The following is a 20161-nucleotide window of genomic DNA, read 5'->3' as shown; positions in this document are numbered from 1 at the left end:
ACGCGTATGCTTTACATACGTGATTTCAAAAATAGAAATGTGTATTAATATCAATTTACAAATTTATCAAATAAATTCAATCATTAAAGAAAACATAATTTGAATTCTATTTTTTTAATCAATTTCTCTTTAATGTAAACATCCTATATCGTCCTTCTCACCTGTCCCCATGGCAACAACATCCAGTCGTCTCCACGTCACAGCTGTGTTTTCCATTGTCCACATAACATGCTGCTAACAGGAGACCTGCCTTGTTCCTTATAGTAAATACGAAATACAGAGTGAGTGCTGCTTTCCACGTTGTAATATTCCTCTGATATTTAGCACGATTCTGTTACGTTGGTTTTGCTAGCACTCCGGTAAAACAACGTTATTTGCTATTTTGAACTGCTAATTATCAGCTAGCCGGGTAAGCTAGCCCATGAAGCTATGCTTTGTGCTAGCTAGCACTTTGTGTTGCTAACAGTGCTAACGCTAATTTGTTTTATATGCAGTTCGGCACCATGCTTGGTCTGTTATTGTCAGTCTAACCGGATTCTTACCCTTTAATGCTTCACTCATAGTGTTACCTGTGTGAAGCGTATTTAAGAATTTGCATAACAATGTCGTGAATGACTACAGCTAATGCTAGCCACATATAGCTACTTCGCTTGGTAGACATGGATGAGAGGTTGCGAGACAACTGCAATAAATGTGTCAGTGACGTTGTTGGACGGGATTACTGTGCACACCGAAACTCGATAGTTGAAAGATAATCTGTATGATTAACTACTGGTCGAAAGTGCTCGACTTTTCTTCAGCATTTTGTAGTTTTTCGGCAGCGACGCAGCGGTGCACTTTGTTTGCTAACTGTTTGCTAACAGCAAACGTAATGTGCACATGGGGAGCGTTCACTCATCTCATATTTGTCAGTGCCAGAGTTGTCTAATGAAGGAGTTGGACTGCATCAGTTTAAGTTTGTGTTTCGCGTTATTGTTGACGCTACTTAATTTAGTCACAGCGGTCTTTGTAATTGTCTGCAAAATGTCAACAAACATCAGTCGTGGGTATTGAAACTCCCTCAAATCCGAAACAGAGTCATGTAAAGAGAGCTGTTTGACTCAGCAAAGCATTAGTTACCTCGGTTGACCTTCTCGATCAAGCAGAAAAGCTGTACATGAGTTGCTTTATGAGAAAAATCTTTACAGATAGGATTTTATTCTGCAATCCCAACACAGGACCTAGATCCATATAGTGCAGTTCACAATGCTGTGTGCTATTTTATTGACAAGGAGGGTTTGGCAGCACTCTTTTTAATGGTAAACCTAATGCTGATATCAAAATGTGGCTGATGCCATGCCACATTTTTAAGTTAATGGATTCTAAGCGGTATGACACTATTCACTATTAATATACTGCTGCTGTTCCAGTGGCACATATTACCTCCCACTGGCATACATTGATTTGCCACTTCTGATTGTGGTATGTGCCTGCTCTGGGACACTTTTAAATAGCATGTCTGCCACTTGTGTTCAACTGGTAGATACTGCTCTCCACCAACATGTTCGTATCATATTCTAAATTGTCAGTGGTATGCCGCTTTGAGTGTTATGCTGCGGCTTGTGTTTTCTCCTACTATTTTCTGATGTTGGTAGAGATTGTTCAGCAACTGTGTTTTGCACAATGAAGAAAGCAATCTTCTTCTACTCAGTAACACTTAAAACATCCTTCTTACAATGATCATTATTCTCTGGTGAATTATTGAATATAAACATGATTCCATTGCAGCAGTCACCTTATGAGAAAACTGGCAAAACAGAAATTACTTGTCCACTATTTCTGTGTGTCATTAAGTGAAGTGGGGACTATAATTAAAGCACAATATGGCCAGATCATGCACATACAGCCTGACACAGCCCGATCACACATGATACATCTAATTAGAGTTATGGGGAGGCCATCAGTGGGTCAAATTGAGCACTGAGCTAAAAATCGAAACCTGTGACCTTTGTTAGCCCTTTGCAACCATCGTAAATCCTGAGTTGTGCATATGCCACTAGATTGGCACTAGATTGGAAGAGTTGCACACCATTGTCTACTTTTTAAGGATGGTGTTTTAAAATTGCAAAATTTTGAAACTGAGTTCAGCTAGGTTACCCTCCACAATATCCTTGAGCCGCCATAGAAAATAAATGTCTGATAGGATGCACTTATTGTTCTGCTAATATGATAAATATATAGTTTCACAAAGACATAATCCTAACAAGGTAACAAAAACTGGAAAAGGAACCATCATAAAACATGCTGGCCAACCTCAGCCCAAATCTGATGCTTTCAGTCTAAATTTGAACATATCAGGTTTTGATAAAGCAGTTTATGACAAATTTTGTATTATTTTGATTAAATCTCCTTTGACAGTTTATTTCAAGTCATTGTTATCCTTCGCGTGCATTAAAGTTATCTCTCCTTATAATTTGTGGAAGTAGTATACTTTGGGAAACTCAAAATAGCAGGTTTTACATGGTAGAGACAAGATTTGTCTCTTTACCTACTTTGAATAGGTACTTTTTTTGTATTTTTGCACTGCTGCTCACTGCAGTCCTAAATCCAAGTGTGTTTTGCTGCTGTATGGACGTCACAGCTCACTCTTTGTTTCTCTTTGTTGTAGTGGACCGCAGTTTGAAGCGCAGGCAGGTAAAGCCCCTTGCTGCCTCTCTCTTAGATGCCTTGGATTATGACAGCTCAGATGACAGTGACTTTGAAGTGGGAGATGCCTCAGGTAAGCCCAATATTTGCAGTGTCTAGAGCCATTATGTAAATTCACATCCTGATTAAACCTTTCAAGAAAGATTACAAAATGTAGGAGTCGTAGGATGCTTAGGCTTTCATGTGTACAATCCCCAGTATGTATGGAAAAAAGTTTGCCTACCTTGATGTGACTTCTTTAAACAAATCAATATCAGCCTATGACCTATGTAAGTTATGGCCTCACTATGGATGTAAGGTTTTTTTGAGGTATTAAGACCTAAAACTATCAAGTATTTCATAAAATAAATAAACAAATGACCAAAGAAGTAAGCCAAACAGCAGAAACAGTGAAAACTTGTATATGACAATATGGGCATCTGCTGTATCGCACATTAATTGATATTTGAATATATTGAATATATCACTTGGCCCTACTTTAAATGAAGAACAAAGTATTTTTAGTAGTCGTTAATACATTTAGGACTAGGGGTTGGCTGATGTTGTTTTTTCAGGGTCGATACCGATACATATAATAATAGTTAATGAGACCATTAACTGATATTTGGAGCTCATATGCATTTACAATAAAAATGAAAATCTTTCTGTCAAAATTAAAAATTTGGAATATAACAAACTCCAACACATAACTTTGTTTAAATGCCTTTAACCATGCCTTAAAGTAACAAAAAACTTCCTACTTCATATACAGCAAGTTCCCAGTAACTTTTTTTTTTATGAGGTCAAGTTAAAAACAATAATAAAAAATGAATAAAATAAAAATAGCTCACTGAATTTTTACAAAGTAAAAGTTCCTACCCTGCTGACACTTTCTTTGCATATACTGCAGAGTGTGTTGTCCGTCTTTATATAAAGTCTATGGTGAAAACAGTAGCACACTTTTTAATTAATGAATTTTATCACAGATTATCAAAATACAACACTGAAACAGATAATCTGCACAATGTGGTTATTACAGTTTTGACCAAATATTTACACAAGTCAGAAAACACACCATCCTTTTACTGGAGCTGTGACCCGGCCTTGCAGAATTTCCTTGCTGTTCACTCTTTTGATTCTGTTGTTATTGTTTCGGTTGTGATAGGTTCAGATGGCACAGGCAATGGCAGTGATGAGGAAGGGTCTAAAGCGAGCGCTGCAGGTTCAGAAAGTGACTCAGACAACGCTGGTTCTGCAGACGATGGCATAGATGAAGAGGAGGCCAAAGACCTGGCTGCTGAGGACAACTTAACGGAAGATGATGAGAAGACCAAACAGCAGCCTTCCTCGGACAGCTCCACCAAAGACACCCCCGCCGTCTCCCCACCCAAAGGCAGACGCAAGAGCAAGAAGACATCAGAGCCTGAGCCTGAGCCCGCTGCAGCAGCTGGCACTGAATCTGCCTCAATGCCAGGGCCTGGCAGTGTGAACACTGAGGAGTCTCAGGCCGAGCCCAAGAAATGGAATTTCCGCAGGAACCGCCCCCTGCTAGACTTTACCACTATGGAGGAGCTGAACGAGATGGACGACTACGACAGCGAGGATGATAATGACTGGAGACCCACAGCAGGGAAGAAGAAAGGCAAAGCAGCTGCTCAAAAAGGAGGGACAGAGGAAGAGGAGGGTGGCAGCGCTAGTGACGATGATGACGACGACGACGACGATAACGATGACGACGACGACGACGATGACGATGATGATGATGATGACGATGACAAGGAGGATGGTGATGACAACAACAACAACAGTAGCAGTGACAGTGAAAAAGAAGCAAAAAAGCCGAAGAAGAAAGCTAAGGGCACCAACACTTTTGATGAAGAGCTGACTAATGACAGCATGTCCCAGGGAAAGGGCAACGAGGTGAGCGCCACTCTAGTGTCACAAGTCCTTACATAAAGTCTCAGACCTCAAGTCCAGCTAAAATGAAATGACATGTTATGTGTTTGTTTATTTATTTTTTTTAATCATTTGCTACAACATTCAGACCTCTTGTGCTTTTTTTTTTTTTTTAGATTTGATACCCAAACGAATGAAATTAGCATTTTGTAGTTTTTGGTTTCATAACAATACCCCATTTGTGCATGAACCGGTCAGAATGCCGTCTTCTGTTTGTCTGCATTAACACATTTGTTGCAACTCGTATCTATATCATTTTCTTTAAGTCCTAAAACGTGGAAATGAGTTAGCATTTTTGCGCTCCAGGTTCCCTCATCTCAAAATTGGTGGGTTTTTAAATGGGTTTTTGGTTTGACGCCTGAAATAAGGTCTGTGGTTAACACAAGCTTAAGAGACTTTTTTGACACGTTTTGTTCTATGACATAAATTATATCAGTAAATACCCCACTGCGAAATTTGAAGCTTTTAGGTATCTCCACGTGTAAGGGACACAGCTCCAGTAAAAGGACACGACATAAAAACAGCTAAAGACTTTCAATGCAGTACACTTTAAATTTCTAGCTAATCTCTCCTTATTAGAGCTGCAACAATTTTTCAATTAACTGAATATTTGCTAGACAAAAGTCGGCTATTGTGATTATCGATTGCTTGTGTAATGTCAGGGAACATTTTGGATGCCACACCACAGATGGAGAAATTGTGGGAGGCTATTTGCTGAGTCTGTAAATTGCAACTGCCTTACACAGTGGTTTTCAATCTTTTTCTGTCATTCTCCTCCTCCTTCAGAAACTGAAAAAAAAGCCCTCCCCATCAGTCATTAACAGTGGTTGGGAAAGCAACAAAGAAAAAGGATCAGTGTTGAATTTTTGTGAAATAAAGATCAGTATGATAGTGACCCTCACAGATACCTCAAGCATAAATCAAGAATTAGGCTTTTAGGCTGAAGGAGAATTTCACTCAGTTTAAAAGTTTTTTTTCTTTCTTTCAGTAATAAAAACCTGAACAATACATTTGGACAAAACAGTTTGGACAATACATTTGGATAAACTACAGCCATTGTTCTTGGCTGATGTTCACCAAATACTTAGCTCTAGCTTGTAACTTTCTTTTAACTCCCATTTTTGTTTTTACAGTTCTGTTTATGTACAGATAAAACAAACAGAATGTATTTTGATAATAAGTGAGCATAGTCTGACTATTTTTTAACTATGGACAGAGCCAGTTTTGCTGCTTCGTCCTGCTGCTAGTCTTTATAAGCCTTGCTTTGGCACCGTGCTTGATAAAACTTGATATCTATCTTTTCATCTAAAACTTTGCATGAAACTGAAAAAGCATTTCCAAAAATGTTGAGCTATGTCTTTATAGCCTTGTTCACCCAGCCTGTTTAGTCATTTTGAGACTGGGAAACAATGTTTTTACAACAAAACCAAAGCAGCAAATGAAAAACCTCTTGAGGTTGTGAGAAGACAGGTTTTGGAAAGTCAGTGAAATTAACAGAAATTCAATCCAGAAACATTTTTCAAAATTTAGTTGTTTAAGTTGTCAAGTAACAAAAGTTTGCATTGAGTGCTTGATCAGATTCTTAGTCTTGTTTATTTATTCTCTGATATCATAGCGCCTGAACTTGATTGTGTTAGTTTTATGTTTTTTTTGTGGACAAACTTCTTGTGGTCTCTACCATATGCAAATTGTCAAAAGGCTCAATGAGAGAACTGCTATACTATTGAGCTACTGAGCACCGAAGCAAATCCAGTCTTCCATCTTGTACCAGTTATGTAAACCACTGCAGATGAAATAGGTATTAGGCCTGCACATTGGCTACTTTGTACAGCACTACAGAATACCAAACAACAATATACATCACAAAGTCACCCTATAATCCAATAAGAGTTTTAGATAGTATCAGAGTGATTCCAGGAGAATTTCTGTCTTTGTTGTAATCGACTTAGCACAGCCTCCATGAGCATTGTATGTAGGATTTACTGTCAGTTACTGGATCTGTGGTCAGATCAGAGAGAGTGGACGTTGATAAGTGGCTTAACTGTCTTTCTATTTCCTGATTACCCAGGATGCCCTGCTGGACCGGTCCCAGGCCTGGAGCACTCAGCACATCCTCATCTGCTGCGTCTGTCTGGGAGACAACAGCGAGGACGCAGATGAGATCATCCAGTGTGACAATTGTGGCGTGACTGTGCACGAAGGTAAGCTGCTGCAGAGTTAGTGTAATATATAAGTGATTAAATATATGCAGAGCCAAATACCCATTTGCCGTGACTGCCTCATAAAATGGTACTCCTTAGAAATGTTATGATACCAAGCCTAATAAACGTACTAAAAACAACTTAAATGTGAACTTTTCTGCATGTACAGTCATGGTGGAAGGACTTTACCAAAGGTGGCCTGTCAGTAGGGTTGTCAACAAATAATTTAAATTCAATTATGCAATCATATTTGTAAAGCAAAAAAACAACATAATACATCTGAAAAAAGGCAAAAAGGTGTCTCAGGAGATCCTACATGCAGCACATGTGATGCATTGTGTATAGATATTCATACTATGTCATGTTTAAATAAAAATGGGAAATGTCAATATTATCCGGTAACGTGAAATTGATTTTCTTTGTGGGTTTATTCAGTAGCAGCGTGTAGGATCCTGTGTTGTATTAATACACTAGAAACTAGAAAGGTTGAGGAGGCGATAAACCTCCTGGTTCAGCTTTATGTGCTGAGTGACTGAGACTGCTTAGAAACAAGATCAATAGTTCTGTGAATCATCCCTTTTGCATCGGTGCCGTCCCAGACAATCCATAGTAACGGCTGGCCATGCGAGATTGATTGATGTGACACCAGTAATTTTAAATCACTTAATTTATTAATTTATTTCCCCTTTCCTCGCTTATAAGCATTAGAAAAAGCAAGGCAGACTCAGAAGAGCTACCCTTTTGTAATATTGATAGAAAACGATCATATAGCTATATAGCTCCTCTACCTGTCAGTGCAGCATGTGCCATTGGTTTGTTCAATTTTAATAATAATATTTATTTAACAGAAACGATTAATCGATTAGTCACTTGACAGAACATTATTTGATAAAACTTAATTAAGTCCTTAATCAAACAAAAATGCCACACATTCACTGTCTCCAGCCTCTTAAATGTAAAGATTTGCTGTTTTTCTTAATTTTGTAAATCGCAATTTCTTTGGGTTTTGGACTTTTGGTTGGAGCAAACAAACATTTAAAAGACAATATAGGGTCCCCTTTAACCCTTTGAAACCTGGATTGACATCAGTTCAGGTGTGCTGCATTCAGATGCCTTTCACAAGCTATGTAAACCTTTACATAACACTCATAACATTACACAAATTCACAGCTTGCACTGACACAGTCACTGTGATTGGCTGAACTGTATCAGGGTTAAGCCTTGAAGCAGCGAACACCTTTGAGGTACAAGCAGGACTTGTTAGATTATCTCAGACACTCTCTTATGATGTGCCTGCACACACACACACACACACACACACACACACACACACTGTAGGGTAGGAGCCATTCTAATCACTGATTCTCCAAAGGCAGGCACAAGATATTAGGAGCAGGTCTTAAATTTATCTTGTTCGTTTGGTTGGTTGATATTTTCTTCCTCTGAGACATGTTTAATCTCCCTGAAAAGACACAGAAGGGAGACTAAGTGGTCTGCAGTAGAGGCTTGAGAGAGAGGAGGCAGTGGCAGCACTTGCGGCCAGTTCCTATCTTACTCTCCAAGGACATAAATGGTCTGGGGCAGTAAAATATGGAACTGAAGTCAAGCAATTGGTTTTGAGTTCCTGTATACTTGTGCTCATAATAGATAGACTGTTGTGGTTTGAAAGTTTAATGTAATAGCTCAGATATATTTTGTCATGAGATATGATTTTATCTTTGAGATTACAGGGCAGAACTTTATCTCAAGGATTTCTGTTCATGTCCCTTCGGTAAAAAATTACTATTACTTTACTTTAATTACTATCTACTAGCCAAACAGGGGTCAAATATGCAAATGGTAGATTTGCTACACTCACCTGCTAAATTTTGCACTCTATGTGTAATGGCTAATGGCTAGATTTAAAAACTGGAATTTCTGCCTCAGAGTTGTACGCCTTTACCAGCCATCAAGTTACAGTTTACATTCATGTCCATCCAGACTCATATTTAGCCAAGACAGTAGACAGTGTTTCAAATATGGATGTCGCTCTAAGGAAGCTACAAATTCTCTAATTTGGATCACACACACCTTAAATCTGGCAGCACAGAATCTTTACAGTATATAGTCACCACAGTTTCAAAGTGGGCAGCTGTGGTAGGTAGCTACATTAAATAATGGCTAAAAAAGGTTTTTTTCAAAAGTATGATGTCATCCCTTTATAATTCTCTCGTAATAGATATTTGTGTGAAATGTCATAATTGTCATAAGAAGGGTATGAATTTTTCATTTACGGCCAAAACATGTTTTGTGAGATTACAATGACCTTTTGCCTTTGACCTCTGACCACCAAATTCTAATCAGATTATATTTAAATCCAAATGAACATTTGTGTCGCATTTCAAGAAATTCCTTCAAGGAATTCCTGAAATATCATTTCACAAGAATGAGATGGACATGAGGTCACTGTAACCTTGACCTTTGACCCTTCACTACCATAGTCTAATCAGTTCATGCTTGAGTCCAAGTTGGTGTTTGTAGCAAATTTGAAGAAAATCCCTTAAGGCATACCTTTATTATCCTGTTCACAAGGATGGAATGGACGACAGACAAACCAATATCACAATGCCTCCGGCCACGGCTGTCACTGGCGCTGTGGCCTGAAAATTTATTCAATTTTCAATAACTCTGCAAATTAATTAGAATGTCACCAGTCATGTCAACATGTAGGAATAGATCCCATAATCGCCACATTAGTTTGGTGGACGGGGTTTGTTTACCCCGTGACCTGAAAGCTGTGTTGTCAGGGGCAATCGCTCCTGGAAGAGTCAGTCTGGACAAAGAGCAAGAACGATCCAAGAGGAATAAGTTGCAAGAAGTGAAAGATAAAATGTATTTAAGAAGGATTCTGTTAATTTACGATCTCTGCACTCTCTTAGAAGAACGAATGACCAGCTAATGAATGCATATGGTGGCATTGGCTCTGTTTTTCTAGGAGTATATAAAAATAGACAAGTCTATGTTTTCAAAGAAAATCATCTCTCTTTACAGGTCAGAATAAGGTTCTGTGTGCATTAAGGGTATAGAAAGAGGATATTTACAGCTTTCTTTTCTTTTTGGAATACTTGTGAACTGGATAAGGGATAGTCCTGATGCTAGAGATAATATCATGCACCTCTGCACTAAAGGTGTACTCATAACATGTTAGCTCATTTTAGAGATCACAAAGTGTCTTGTTCAAGGTTGAAACAAGGTCAAACAAGGAAGGACTTTGAGGCAGAGATGAGAGATGAGCTGTCAGTATCTGAAACTCATACGAGTCAGTCTTGCTGCTCGACATCACTGCTTCTCTTTGTTCTTGCGTTCACACCACTGTCCGGACACCATCACTCCCTCTCAGATGAGAAGAGAGACTGACATGAAAGGTAGGCACACAAGACCTGGGAAAGAGATCAAAAGTTGGAATAAGCAGAAGTCCACAAAGCAAGCATCTACACAGAGCAGATAGAGCAGTCCTGTTCCTACCAGCCTGCCTTTTGATTATCAGACTCTCGCCAGTCATACAGACATCATTACCATACCCAAAGTTCTTCCTTTGCTTTTTCTTATTGCCTTGACTGTAAATGCCAAAGAAGGCCCTTTTGTCACATCTTGTTTTATTCAGCAGTCTGTACATCCAGGCCCCTTATTTTGTCATTAAAGGGCAACAGATTTCTCTTATCAAGGATAGGTTACTAGAAAAGGTAAATGTTAATAATACCTTGCCGTCAAGCTGCCATCGTTTTCATATTCAGGGATGTGGAAGTAATGTTGAATTTTACACTCAAATGTAAGTTCATTGTACTGTTAAGGTAATGATTGCCCCAAATGTGCTCAATTAATTTATGCTGCTAACTTATTAATACCTAGAAAAGGAAATCTGACATTATTCTGTATTTTTTTGGTTCTCAAGAAATCCCATGGAAAGACAAAAAATAGCATGTTAGTCTGTCTCTTAATACTTTCAGAGTTGCTGGTCTAGATTTTGACTTTAGGCGTACGATGTACACCCAAGAAGAAGGCTTAAGTCTAGAAGGTGCCTCCGGTAAACGTTTTATGGTTTGATAGAATGGGAAGTTATGACCAACCTACCTTTATACCAGGCATAAGCCCTGATTGTGCAACTGATATACCCAGTAGCTGATAAATTGATGCCACAAGTGTAATAACATAGGCTGCAATAATAATGACTGAGGCAAAATGTGATGATTGTTATTGTGCTGCATTACCTCATACCCTCTTACCTTTATTCTATGTCTTCATACACACATTATTTCATACTGCTGGATGCATCCACACCTAGTCAGTTAGCTTTTGTTACAGGCAAGCAAACACTTATTTCTATTAAATCTCAATACAGTTGAAAGTAGTTCTCTTGGTTCAGTCAACTCTACCTTGCCCCGTCTTTTTTTCCTGCCAAGCTCGTCATTTCTGACAAGGATAATCTTTCCTTCAGGGATTATGAAGATATCCTGTAGTCATCACTTTTTGTCAGCTTAGCTCATATTAGCCAGCAACCCGTGGCTTAACAGTCTGAGCTTTGTATCTCAGTTCAAAAGGAACACCGAAGATTTGTGCCACGGTTCAGCCATAAGTCGGTTAAACCAGCATGGTGGTCGTTCACCACCCCCAGTTCCACGGTTCAAAGCCCAATCAGTGAAGATGAAGCGCCCAACTGTTGCCAAAGGTATTTCAGTAATACCTTTCTTTAAGTAAATAAACATTGAGTGGAGCTATATTGGAGCTAGCAGGACTTAGTCCCCTGTCCTTGCCACATGCTGTAGAGAAAAATGAAGGTAAAAATAGGCGGTGGTTATCTTCACACTGTGGGTAGTTAGATTCTAAGTAAATCTTTTGTTTTGAAGGTCATGACGAATTCCAGCTGTGACTTAATCGCCCCGTTGGAATAATCAGTAGCGTGATGGTGTATCCTGCCTTTGAGTTGATCTCAAGAAGAAACCAGTGGCCTGTAAAAGCAGAGGATGCACCCGACAGCCTCTGAAGAGCAGAGTTAAAAATTAGTGATTCACCATGACACACAGCAAATGGTCTCGCAATCAGAAAGGACATGGACCCATCAAACAAAGTGTAGAGCTGAATAAACAACTCCATCTGCCCCAGTGTTTGCTTTCGATGGGCGCCCGACTCCCCAGTGTGGCACACAGTGACGGGCATGCAGAACATTGAGCTTTTGATTTGTGAGTCTTTCCCATTGCTCAAAAAGCCCGAAGGCTGGTTGACTGAATTAGGAGTTAGAGTGTTATCTCCCCAACGGAGGCAGAGTCCTGATTGCTGCCCTCATTGGTAGTGACGAGCACGTCTGTCTGGTGTAATAGCTGCCATAGAAACCACATAAGCCAAGTAATTGTTTAGGCAACCTCAGAAAATTAAGAGGACAACATTAAAATTCTTTCGTTCGGCTTCTTCTTGCTTCTCTGGGGCTACATTTTTTTTTATCAAATGTTCAATTTGTGGCATTGCAGTGTCACAGTAGATTGACAGCTTTGGACCAGAGCAGACCAGATCTATTTTTTACTGCTTCTTGGTTCTCTGAGTATTTCAATAGCAAACTACAGGCTTACATGCACTATACATAGATTAAAACATATGGACATTGATGAATTTTGTCCTTCACTGTAAGTCAGTTGTATTCAGGTCATGCAGTGTAACGATGCTAGTATGTATTCTGTTGCTGATTGGTTTCAGTTATGTCTTTCTGCTTTTAAACACAAAGGTAGAAGTATGGCCATTGGAGACATTTTTTCCCCTCTTGTTGCTTTGTGTTGTTACTTCTCTTGGCAGCGAAGGGCAAAACAATTCTATAGCTGAACAAAAGGCAATTCCATGCACTCATCCCACCCTATTCAGTTGGGAAGATTGATGGATTATGTCATTCAGCTGGAGAATGACATCACTCAAGACTGCAGAATATTTCTTGTATATGTATGATTTCCACAAAGAGAAAAAAACTGCAGTTGAATGGTAATAGTTTCTGTCTGTGTCAAATAATGAACTCACTACATACCCAATGACATGGGTTTGTCCATTATATCTTGCATAAGCACTTTGATATTACTCTCTGAATTTAAGTTTAGTAAAACCTAGTGCACATTTTTGTAGATTTGTCCATCATTTCTGTTCTGAATATCTTTGTACATCATGTTCATTTCTGAGAGCTTAGATCTGGAATGTGGCCATGTTGCTAAAAAGTAGACTGGTGGGGCAAGAAAGACGAACAAAGAGGTTGTTAGCCTGAAGGTTAACATAATTGGAAGAGAGCATAAACGATAAAATTATTAACCAAATTGATTGTGCAAAACATCCATTACAGTTTAGCCACTTCATTTACACCCTGTTGCTACTGTATTTTTGACCTACTGCCCCCCCACCTCCTCTCACTCACTCACATTTCTGTATTCTCATCACTCGTCTCATTTGCTCTGGTTGAAAATTTGTGACATGGGATTGTGTTGTTTTTTTAACTTTCACTTAATTGCCTTTAATTGGCCTTTGAACATGTGCACTACTTCAGAAAGGATATTGTTTTCATTAATGTTAACAGTTGTTAATGTTTACTACAGTCCCTCTGCTGTTATGTGCTACTAACCAAGAAAAAATAAGTTGTTGTCATGTTATAGCCTTATTTCTGTCTTTTAATGCAGGTCAAAAGCATCAAAGAATCCAAAAAATAATTGTTTTTACAAGGTATTGTATAGAAATTAGAAATAGTGTATTGACAACTTTAGGAGTTGTAAATGGTAACCACATATTTACTGTAAATAAACCTCTCCACTTAAATTTTATTTTTTTATATCAAAATCAGTTTACTCATCACAAACACCACTACTTAGCCTGCAAAAAGAGTTATATGTGGCTCTGAAAAATTCATAGTATATTTTATTTTATAGTGATGTCATCAGATTATCTCTGTTTGAGCATGAGACTATACAGAGTTTACCAGGCAGTAAGGGATGAATAAAAATATGCCATCAAGTTGCTTTATGGGAAATGTAGGATACAGTGTTGTTGGAGCTCAACCCATTCTAGAGACCGAAACTCAGGATACCTTGACCTCAGCTGCTCTATATTTGGCCATTCTTATTCAAATCTAATCTCTTTTAGGTCCCATGAGAGGTGTAATACTATCCAGGAGGAATAAGTTGGTAATCATTGGTGTTGCCATGTAATTACTACAAATTACATTTAAATGCTGCAGCCTAAACGGAATGATTGAAATATTATTTTCAAAAGGGATTAACCATCATTGGAAGTACTAAACATTGCAGAATAGATAAATAGTAAATACCAAGTTATTTTTTCAGACAGCTAAAAATTAGATTATGAGGTTTTTCAAGGGTTCTTAGCTGAAAGCCATAAAATATCTGCTGATTGGCCTGTATTTCCTCTTCTTCTGAGAGGCCAGTGAGAAACCGTGATGGTCACGCCACAGCCCATTATGAGAGGCAGTGACGTGGATTGATGTTATCTTTAATGAGCAATATAATTAATATTGCTGTATCGGCAATCCTTTCCTGTGTTCCCAGGATGTTATGGCGTGGACGGCGAGAGCGACTCGATCATGAGCTCTGCCTCAGAGAACTCGACAGAGCCGTGGTTCTGTGACGCCTGTAAAAATGGAGTGGCTCCCAGCTGCGAGCTGTGCCCCAACCAGGATGGGATCTTCAAAGAGACGGACGCCGGGAGGTGGGATACAGTAACACATTGACCCAGTGCTCAGCTGCCATTTACAAGAGGCGACGAGTGGAACATGTTCAGAAACAAATAATGCCCAATGACCTTAGCTGGTTGAAATGCTGAAGGCAATATATGTTCAATTTAAACTGTACATATATTCAGTAGTGGAGAGAAAAGGAAGTTGGATTAAGGAGGAGAGAGAGAACTGGCATAGGAATGAGAGAAGAGGATGGAAGGAAGAGAAGAGATAGAGGAAGAAAAGGAGTGAGAGAAAAGAGTGTGTTATGTGAAGCGTGGAGACTTCAGCCACGTTATCGCTGATAGTGCTCCTCAGCCAGGCTGCACCCGAATTTACTACTTCACTAGAGCATGAAAAACACAGCAAATTAAACTGTGAAGCGGTTGCTTGCTAGAGATGGATATCTTTATATTGGACTTCGGATTCTCTTCCCTAAAGTCCGCATTTGAAATTGTGTCACACCAAACTATAGCTCGAGTCTGGGGCTACATAAATCTATGAATCCATTTCTTTTTGATGTGTCTGAGCAACTCACTGCAGCCAATTTCATGATATGAAGTTTCTTATTGTCTGCAGTAATTCACTACACTAAATGCAAAAATAACTACAGCCATAGATTTTAATCAATTTGATGGCGTTGCTTGAAACCAGTGACCGGAAATCAATACATTTTAAATGTCACCTTTATAAAACTGCTTTTCATCTTAAAACATTTTAGGGGCATGATCTTCATACTAATGTGTTGTAGTTTGTACTGTTTTCCCTCAGCAAGCCATTTTATTAGCCAATCTGATTTTCTTCCTCTTCATTTCCAGATGGGTGCATGTGGTTTGTGCACTTTACGTTCCCGGAGTAGCATTTGGAGACATCGATAAACTACGACCAGTGACGCTCACAGAGATGAATTATTCAAAATACGGGGCCAAGGCAAGTACTCTCTTTACATATTGATGCGGGTTGGATTTTAGGTTCATGTTAGGTTTTACTCACATTATGAACAGCAGAAGTTTTTTAGATTATTTTTCGTTAGTGCATCCTGAATGTATATTTAAACATATTGATTATATTTCATCATCATTCCTACTTCATTGTTGTCCAGTAGAACTAGAAAATCGTAAATTTAGGATGCTTACTTCAACTAAAAGCATTTTAAAATGTTAATTTTTGCTTGTATGAGAGATAAAGTTAAAGCTGAGGCACTTGAGGAATCAAAGCGCTGAAAGGATTTAAAGTGATAGTTGCCAGCTGAAGTGTTAGCATTGAAAGCAATTCATATTTAAGTTGAAGGTTAATCGCTGCAGTGAGATAAAGTATCAGGTGAAGTGAAAGTGCAGAAAACACAATAAATCAATGAATGCAATTGAACTCTTGTCTGAAGAATGAGATAAAGCTTAAAGTGTTAAAGATGAAAGCAGTTGAACTGTCATTTTGCCCTTGCAGTGTCAATTGAAGTGGAAGTGCTGGAGGTGGTTATGTGCATTTTTAAGTGTCCAAAAATAATTTAAGTGCCGGTTAATAATAAAGTTAGACAGAACTGGAATAGCTTTCAAAAAATATGTAGTTTTAAATAAAGTTTGTAGCTTGAATAAAGTTTTGGGCACTTTATGCCACTAAATGCCATACCACTATGTCTGTTTGGACATTTTAATATCAGTAAAAAGATCTCACAAAGTCAGGCTTACAAGAAGCGAGAACAGTTATTCTTACTGTTTCACGCTATGAGAAAAAATATGTTTAATAAATATCACATTAGTAAATGAGGCCGATAAGCTGAACAAAAAAAATCATGCCTCTCTGCCTCCTCATTGTAGATGCCAAAATTAAACTGCCTACTGGAGCTTTAACTCCATGTGTGGTGCAGCTAGAGACAATGTCTTCAGTCACCTTTTTTGCTTTTCTCCTTGATGGAGCTAAAACTAAAAGCTTTCTTGTTGTAATCTGTTGAATTTAGGAGTGCAGTTTCTGTGAGGACGCCCGCTTTGCCAGGACCGGTGTGTGCATCAGCTGTGATGCAGGAATGTGTCGCTCCTATTTCCATGTCACCTGTGCACAGAGGGAGGGACTCCTTTCTGAGGCTGCAGCAGAGGAGGTCAGTACTTTTCTAAGGGCTGATTGTTTAAAGATATGAGGTTTTATGACATAGACAAAAAAACACCAAACACAAGACCAGCCTCGTGTGCAATGTTCTACAGTTTATCTGTGTTTTCCTTGAATGGTACATTGAAGGAGAGGTCTTAAATTATCACTCAAACTGGGATATAAGTTGGCTTTATAGCTAAACTTCTGTCACAACCATTAATTAAACAATTTTTGTGTGTGTGATCACCTAAACAAAGTTATTTTTTAACTTACAGAGACAGAAAATTTTGACCTAACAGTGAGGTAATGGGTTGTGGTATTGATTCATGGATATTCAGTACGAACAGGGCAGAGCTAACAGATATATTCGGAGTTCCAGCAAGATAATTGGACGTTGCGCATTTTGTCCACGGTGATTCAGTCCCCAGCACTGAGCTGTTCAACTAAACAGCAGGCAGTAGCATTAGTTTCTAGACTGCAAGCTAGGCAGCATGAAGCAAACAGGCTGCACTGTTCCCTCTGTGACACTGGCAGTGACTCTTAAAGCAAAACAATGCATTGCAAATATTTAAGGTCTCTATTAGTTAAGAATGAATAAAAGTTGAGCAGCTCAAGCTAGCTGTTAACAAGTTAACCAGCCTGGAACAAATTAGCATGAGTCAGTCACAATAGCTAACCAAGCTAGGCTGGTTTTAAATGCTGGTGTGCCAAGCCATCAAATGGATTTAACATTTTGGTTTATAATTTATCTTTTAGCTTTACTGCTTCACCTTTGTTTTGCTGTTCATCATTATATGTATGAATAATAATTGGTGTCCATTTTGCAGGGTAGTTAATGTATGCACTAGACATCAGCTACCTTTGCCCAAAATAAGCATCCAGAAAAGTGCCAACCCACTGCACACCACTTAATCCAGTCAACTGCACAAAAACACTCCTATCAACAAGCCAACATGCTGATAGCATCCACGGCAACAAATTAGGTTTAAATGATTCCAGGGGGCCAGCAGCTGAAAAAACTGCCTCTGCTTTTTGTGTTTTTTTTTTTCCTTGGCAACGGCAGGAATGGAAGGGACTGTGTTGTCCATGTAGTAATTATTACACCTGTGTGTGTGTTTGTGTGTGTGTGTGTTTTTTTGTCTCCTCAGGATATTGCTGATCCATTTTTTGCATACTGCAAACAGCACGCAGACCGCTTTGACAGGAAGTGGAAAAGAAAGAATTATCTGGCCTTGCAGTCTTACTGTAAGGTCTCTCTGCAGGAGAGAGAGAAACAGCTTACCCCTGAGGCTCAGGTAATGTTGATTCATTCATGTAACTTTAGAGGAGAAGAAGATGAGGAAAATATTCCATAGTTTGGACATTTTTCTAATATTTTTAGGATTAGATTTAAGGCAGGAATAATATGAGTTTATTGGTATGCAGTTGTTTGTACTCATAAATCATGGCATATTTTCATGACATGTAAGTATCATTAGGTAGTATTTGATTATGCAGGTATTATAGGAACATCTGTGTGTTTACCTGCAGGCCCGAATTACGACTCGCCTACAGCAGTACCGCGCAAAAGCAGAGTTGTCCAGGAACACCCGACCTCAGGCGTGGGTGCCCCGGGAGAAGCTGCCACGGCCTCTTACCTCTAGTGCCTCAGCCATCAGGAAGCTGATGAGGAAGGCGGAGCTGATGGGCATCAGCACTGACATTTTCCCCGTGGACACGTCTGATGCCAACGCTAGCTTGGACGGACGCAGGAAACACAAACAGCCCGCCCTTACTGCAGACTTTGTCAACTACTACCTGGGTGAGGGAACTCATATTCAGCTCCAGTTCTTGCACTTGTGTCCTTTTTCCTGTCAGATTGCAGAAATATATACTCAAAACTTGGAGAGGGAAAATGAGTTAAAGAATGAATGTTTTTGCGCACAATACATATGAAGTATTTTTTGAATGTGCTCTACATTCAAAAAGCAGCCATGACACTGGCAGCACTGTTTTTACCCTCCTCCATTCTCCTTCAGAGCTGCCTGAGGAAGAGCACTGAGCTTTAAATGTGATGCTTATCTGTATTTGCTAACACCCACTCTTATTGTTGTCTTCCTCTCCGAGCATTTAAGTGTATAGATATGCATTTAAAATATCAATAACATTTTATTTTTAAAAAAAAGTCTATCCTTTAATCTCTTTAGATCTTATGGGCAGAAATGTAGTCTGGTGTGGAAGTTATTTTGACAAAGCTAAAAAAGCGATAGCATTTATACTGTATATCTTGAATTGTTGTACAGGTTTTTCAAGTTATTGTGTGAATCCTGTAAAAGATGCCACGCAAGTAACCTTGAGAGCATACTCCATTAGCCTGCAGCAGAGGGCCTATCTGCCATCAGTACACTCTCTCATGTGCTTTTCCCTGTATATAGATTGTAATCGTGCTATTGATTTTTCTCCCATTGATATTCAGAGCGGAACATGCGAATGATCCAGATCCAGGACAACATCTCCGAACAGAAGAACTTAAAAGACAAGCTGGAGAACGAGCAAGAAAAACTGCATGTGGAGTACAACAAGGTGAGCAGCACAGTCCAAACCATCAGAAAATGGTTAATTTTTGGGGATGGGCTGGTTAATGGAATGTTATTTAAATGGTCTAACTCATTTGTACTAACATCATTACATAACATTATTATCAGCATGATCATAAGGCAGTGACACACTGAGACTTTTTATTGTTTTGATCACTGTGAAATTTGCAATACGTGGCAAAATGGAAAAATTTAATTTAATTCTGCTGTCAGCATCCACATTGTTGTGTATTTCTGGAAGATTTCAAGAATGACATGCTTTCATATATTTCCATTACATTTTCCTTCTAAAAGAGTTTGACTTGTGTAAAAAAATTTTTTTAAAAAAATGCAGAAAACAAAATCCATTCCGAAATCTTTATTGACTTATGAAAGTTTTGGACCTCATTGACGCAATGTGAGGTTGTATTTTCCAGCGATTTCAAACAAAAGATTGGGTCTTGGTGTGTGAAGGCTGTACAAGTTGACAGCAAGGTGATGATATGGATAGATGTTTTTTACTTTGCATAGATGATAATGAATATCTGATCACTTAATCGTTACATCAGTCCACATCAATGGATCGTCACACTCCTAATATCTTCATCTTGACAGTTGGCATGTAAGTCTTTTGAGAATGAGGACAGTGGTAAAAGACACAGAAGATGCAGTTAGTTAATATATTGGAGTCTTTAGTAGAGTTTTTCTTTTCTTTTTTTTGTCTGGTTCTTCCCCTTCATGGGGGTTTTTTGGGGGTGGGGTTTCCTTATTTTGATGTGGGCGTCTAAGGACAGGGATGTCGTATGCTGAGGCAAATTGTGATTTTTGATAATGGGCTTTATAAATAAAATTGACTTGGCTTGACTTGACTTTAAAGGGCAATATTGAGATAATAAAGCTGCAGTCAAACAGGAAAGCAGTTTAATGAAATAATTCGTCAAGAGATGTGAATTTCAAGTGACATTTGCTAATAT

At 38.8% G+C, this 20161-nt stretch overlaps 1 protein-coding gene across 3 annotated transcripts in view; it reads left to right on the top strand.

The window, feature by feature from the left end:
* The first annotated feature begins 205 nt into the window (after positions 1-205).
* phf14 (PHD finger protein 14) overlaps positions 206-20161 on the top strand; it is a 71552-nt gene continuing 51596 nt past the window's right edge. For all 3 annotated transcript variants that reach the window (XM_042506374.1, XM_042506373.1, XM_042506375.1), the window contains exons 1-10: positions 206-281; positions 2648-2758; positions 3830-4584; positions 6689-6821; positions 14384-14543; positions 15369-15480; positions 16505-16642; positions 17781-17927; positions 18163-18433; positions 19088-19194. In XM_042506374.1, coding sequence (XP_042362308.1) covers position 281; positions 2648-2758; positions 3830-4584; positions 6689-6821; positions 14384-14543; positions 15369-15480; positions 16505-16642; positions 17781-17927; positions 18163-18433; positions 19088-19194 — 1935 coding nt within the window. In that variant the 5' untranslated portion in view covers positions 206-280. The remainder of the gene's footprint in view (positions 282-2647; positions 2759-3829; positions 4585-6688; positions 6822-14383; positions 14544-15368; positions 15481-16504; positions 16643-17780; positions 17928-18162; positions 18434-19087; positions 19195-20161) is intronic.

Source organism: Plectropomus leopardus, chromosome 18 (assembly GCF_008729295.1).
Source record: "Plectropomus leopardus isolate mb chromosome 18, YSFRI_Pleo_2.0, whole genome shotgun sequence".
In the NCBI taxonomy this organism is placed as follows: Eukaryota; Metazoa; Chordata; class Actinopteri; order Perciformes; family Serranidae; genus Plectropomus; species Plectropomus leopardus.
The sequence above is the reverse complement of the archived record's forward strand: the minus strand, read 5'-3'. Positions and strand labels throughout refer to the sequence as shown.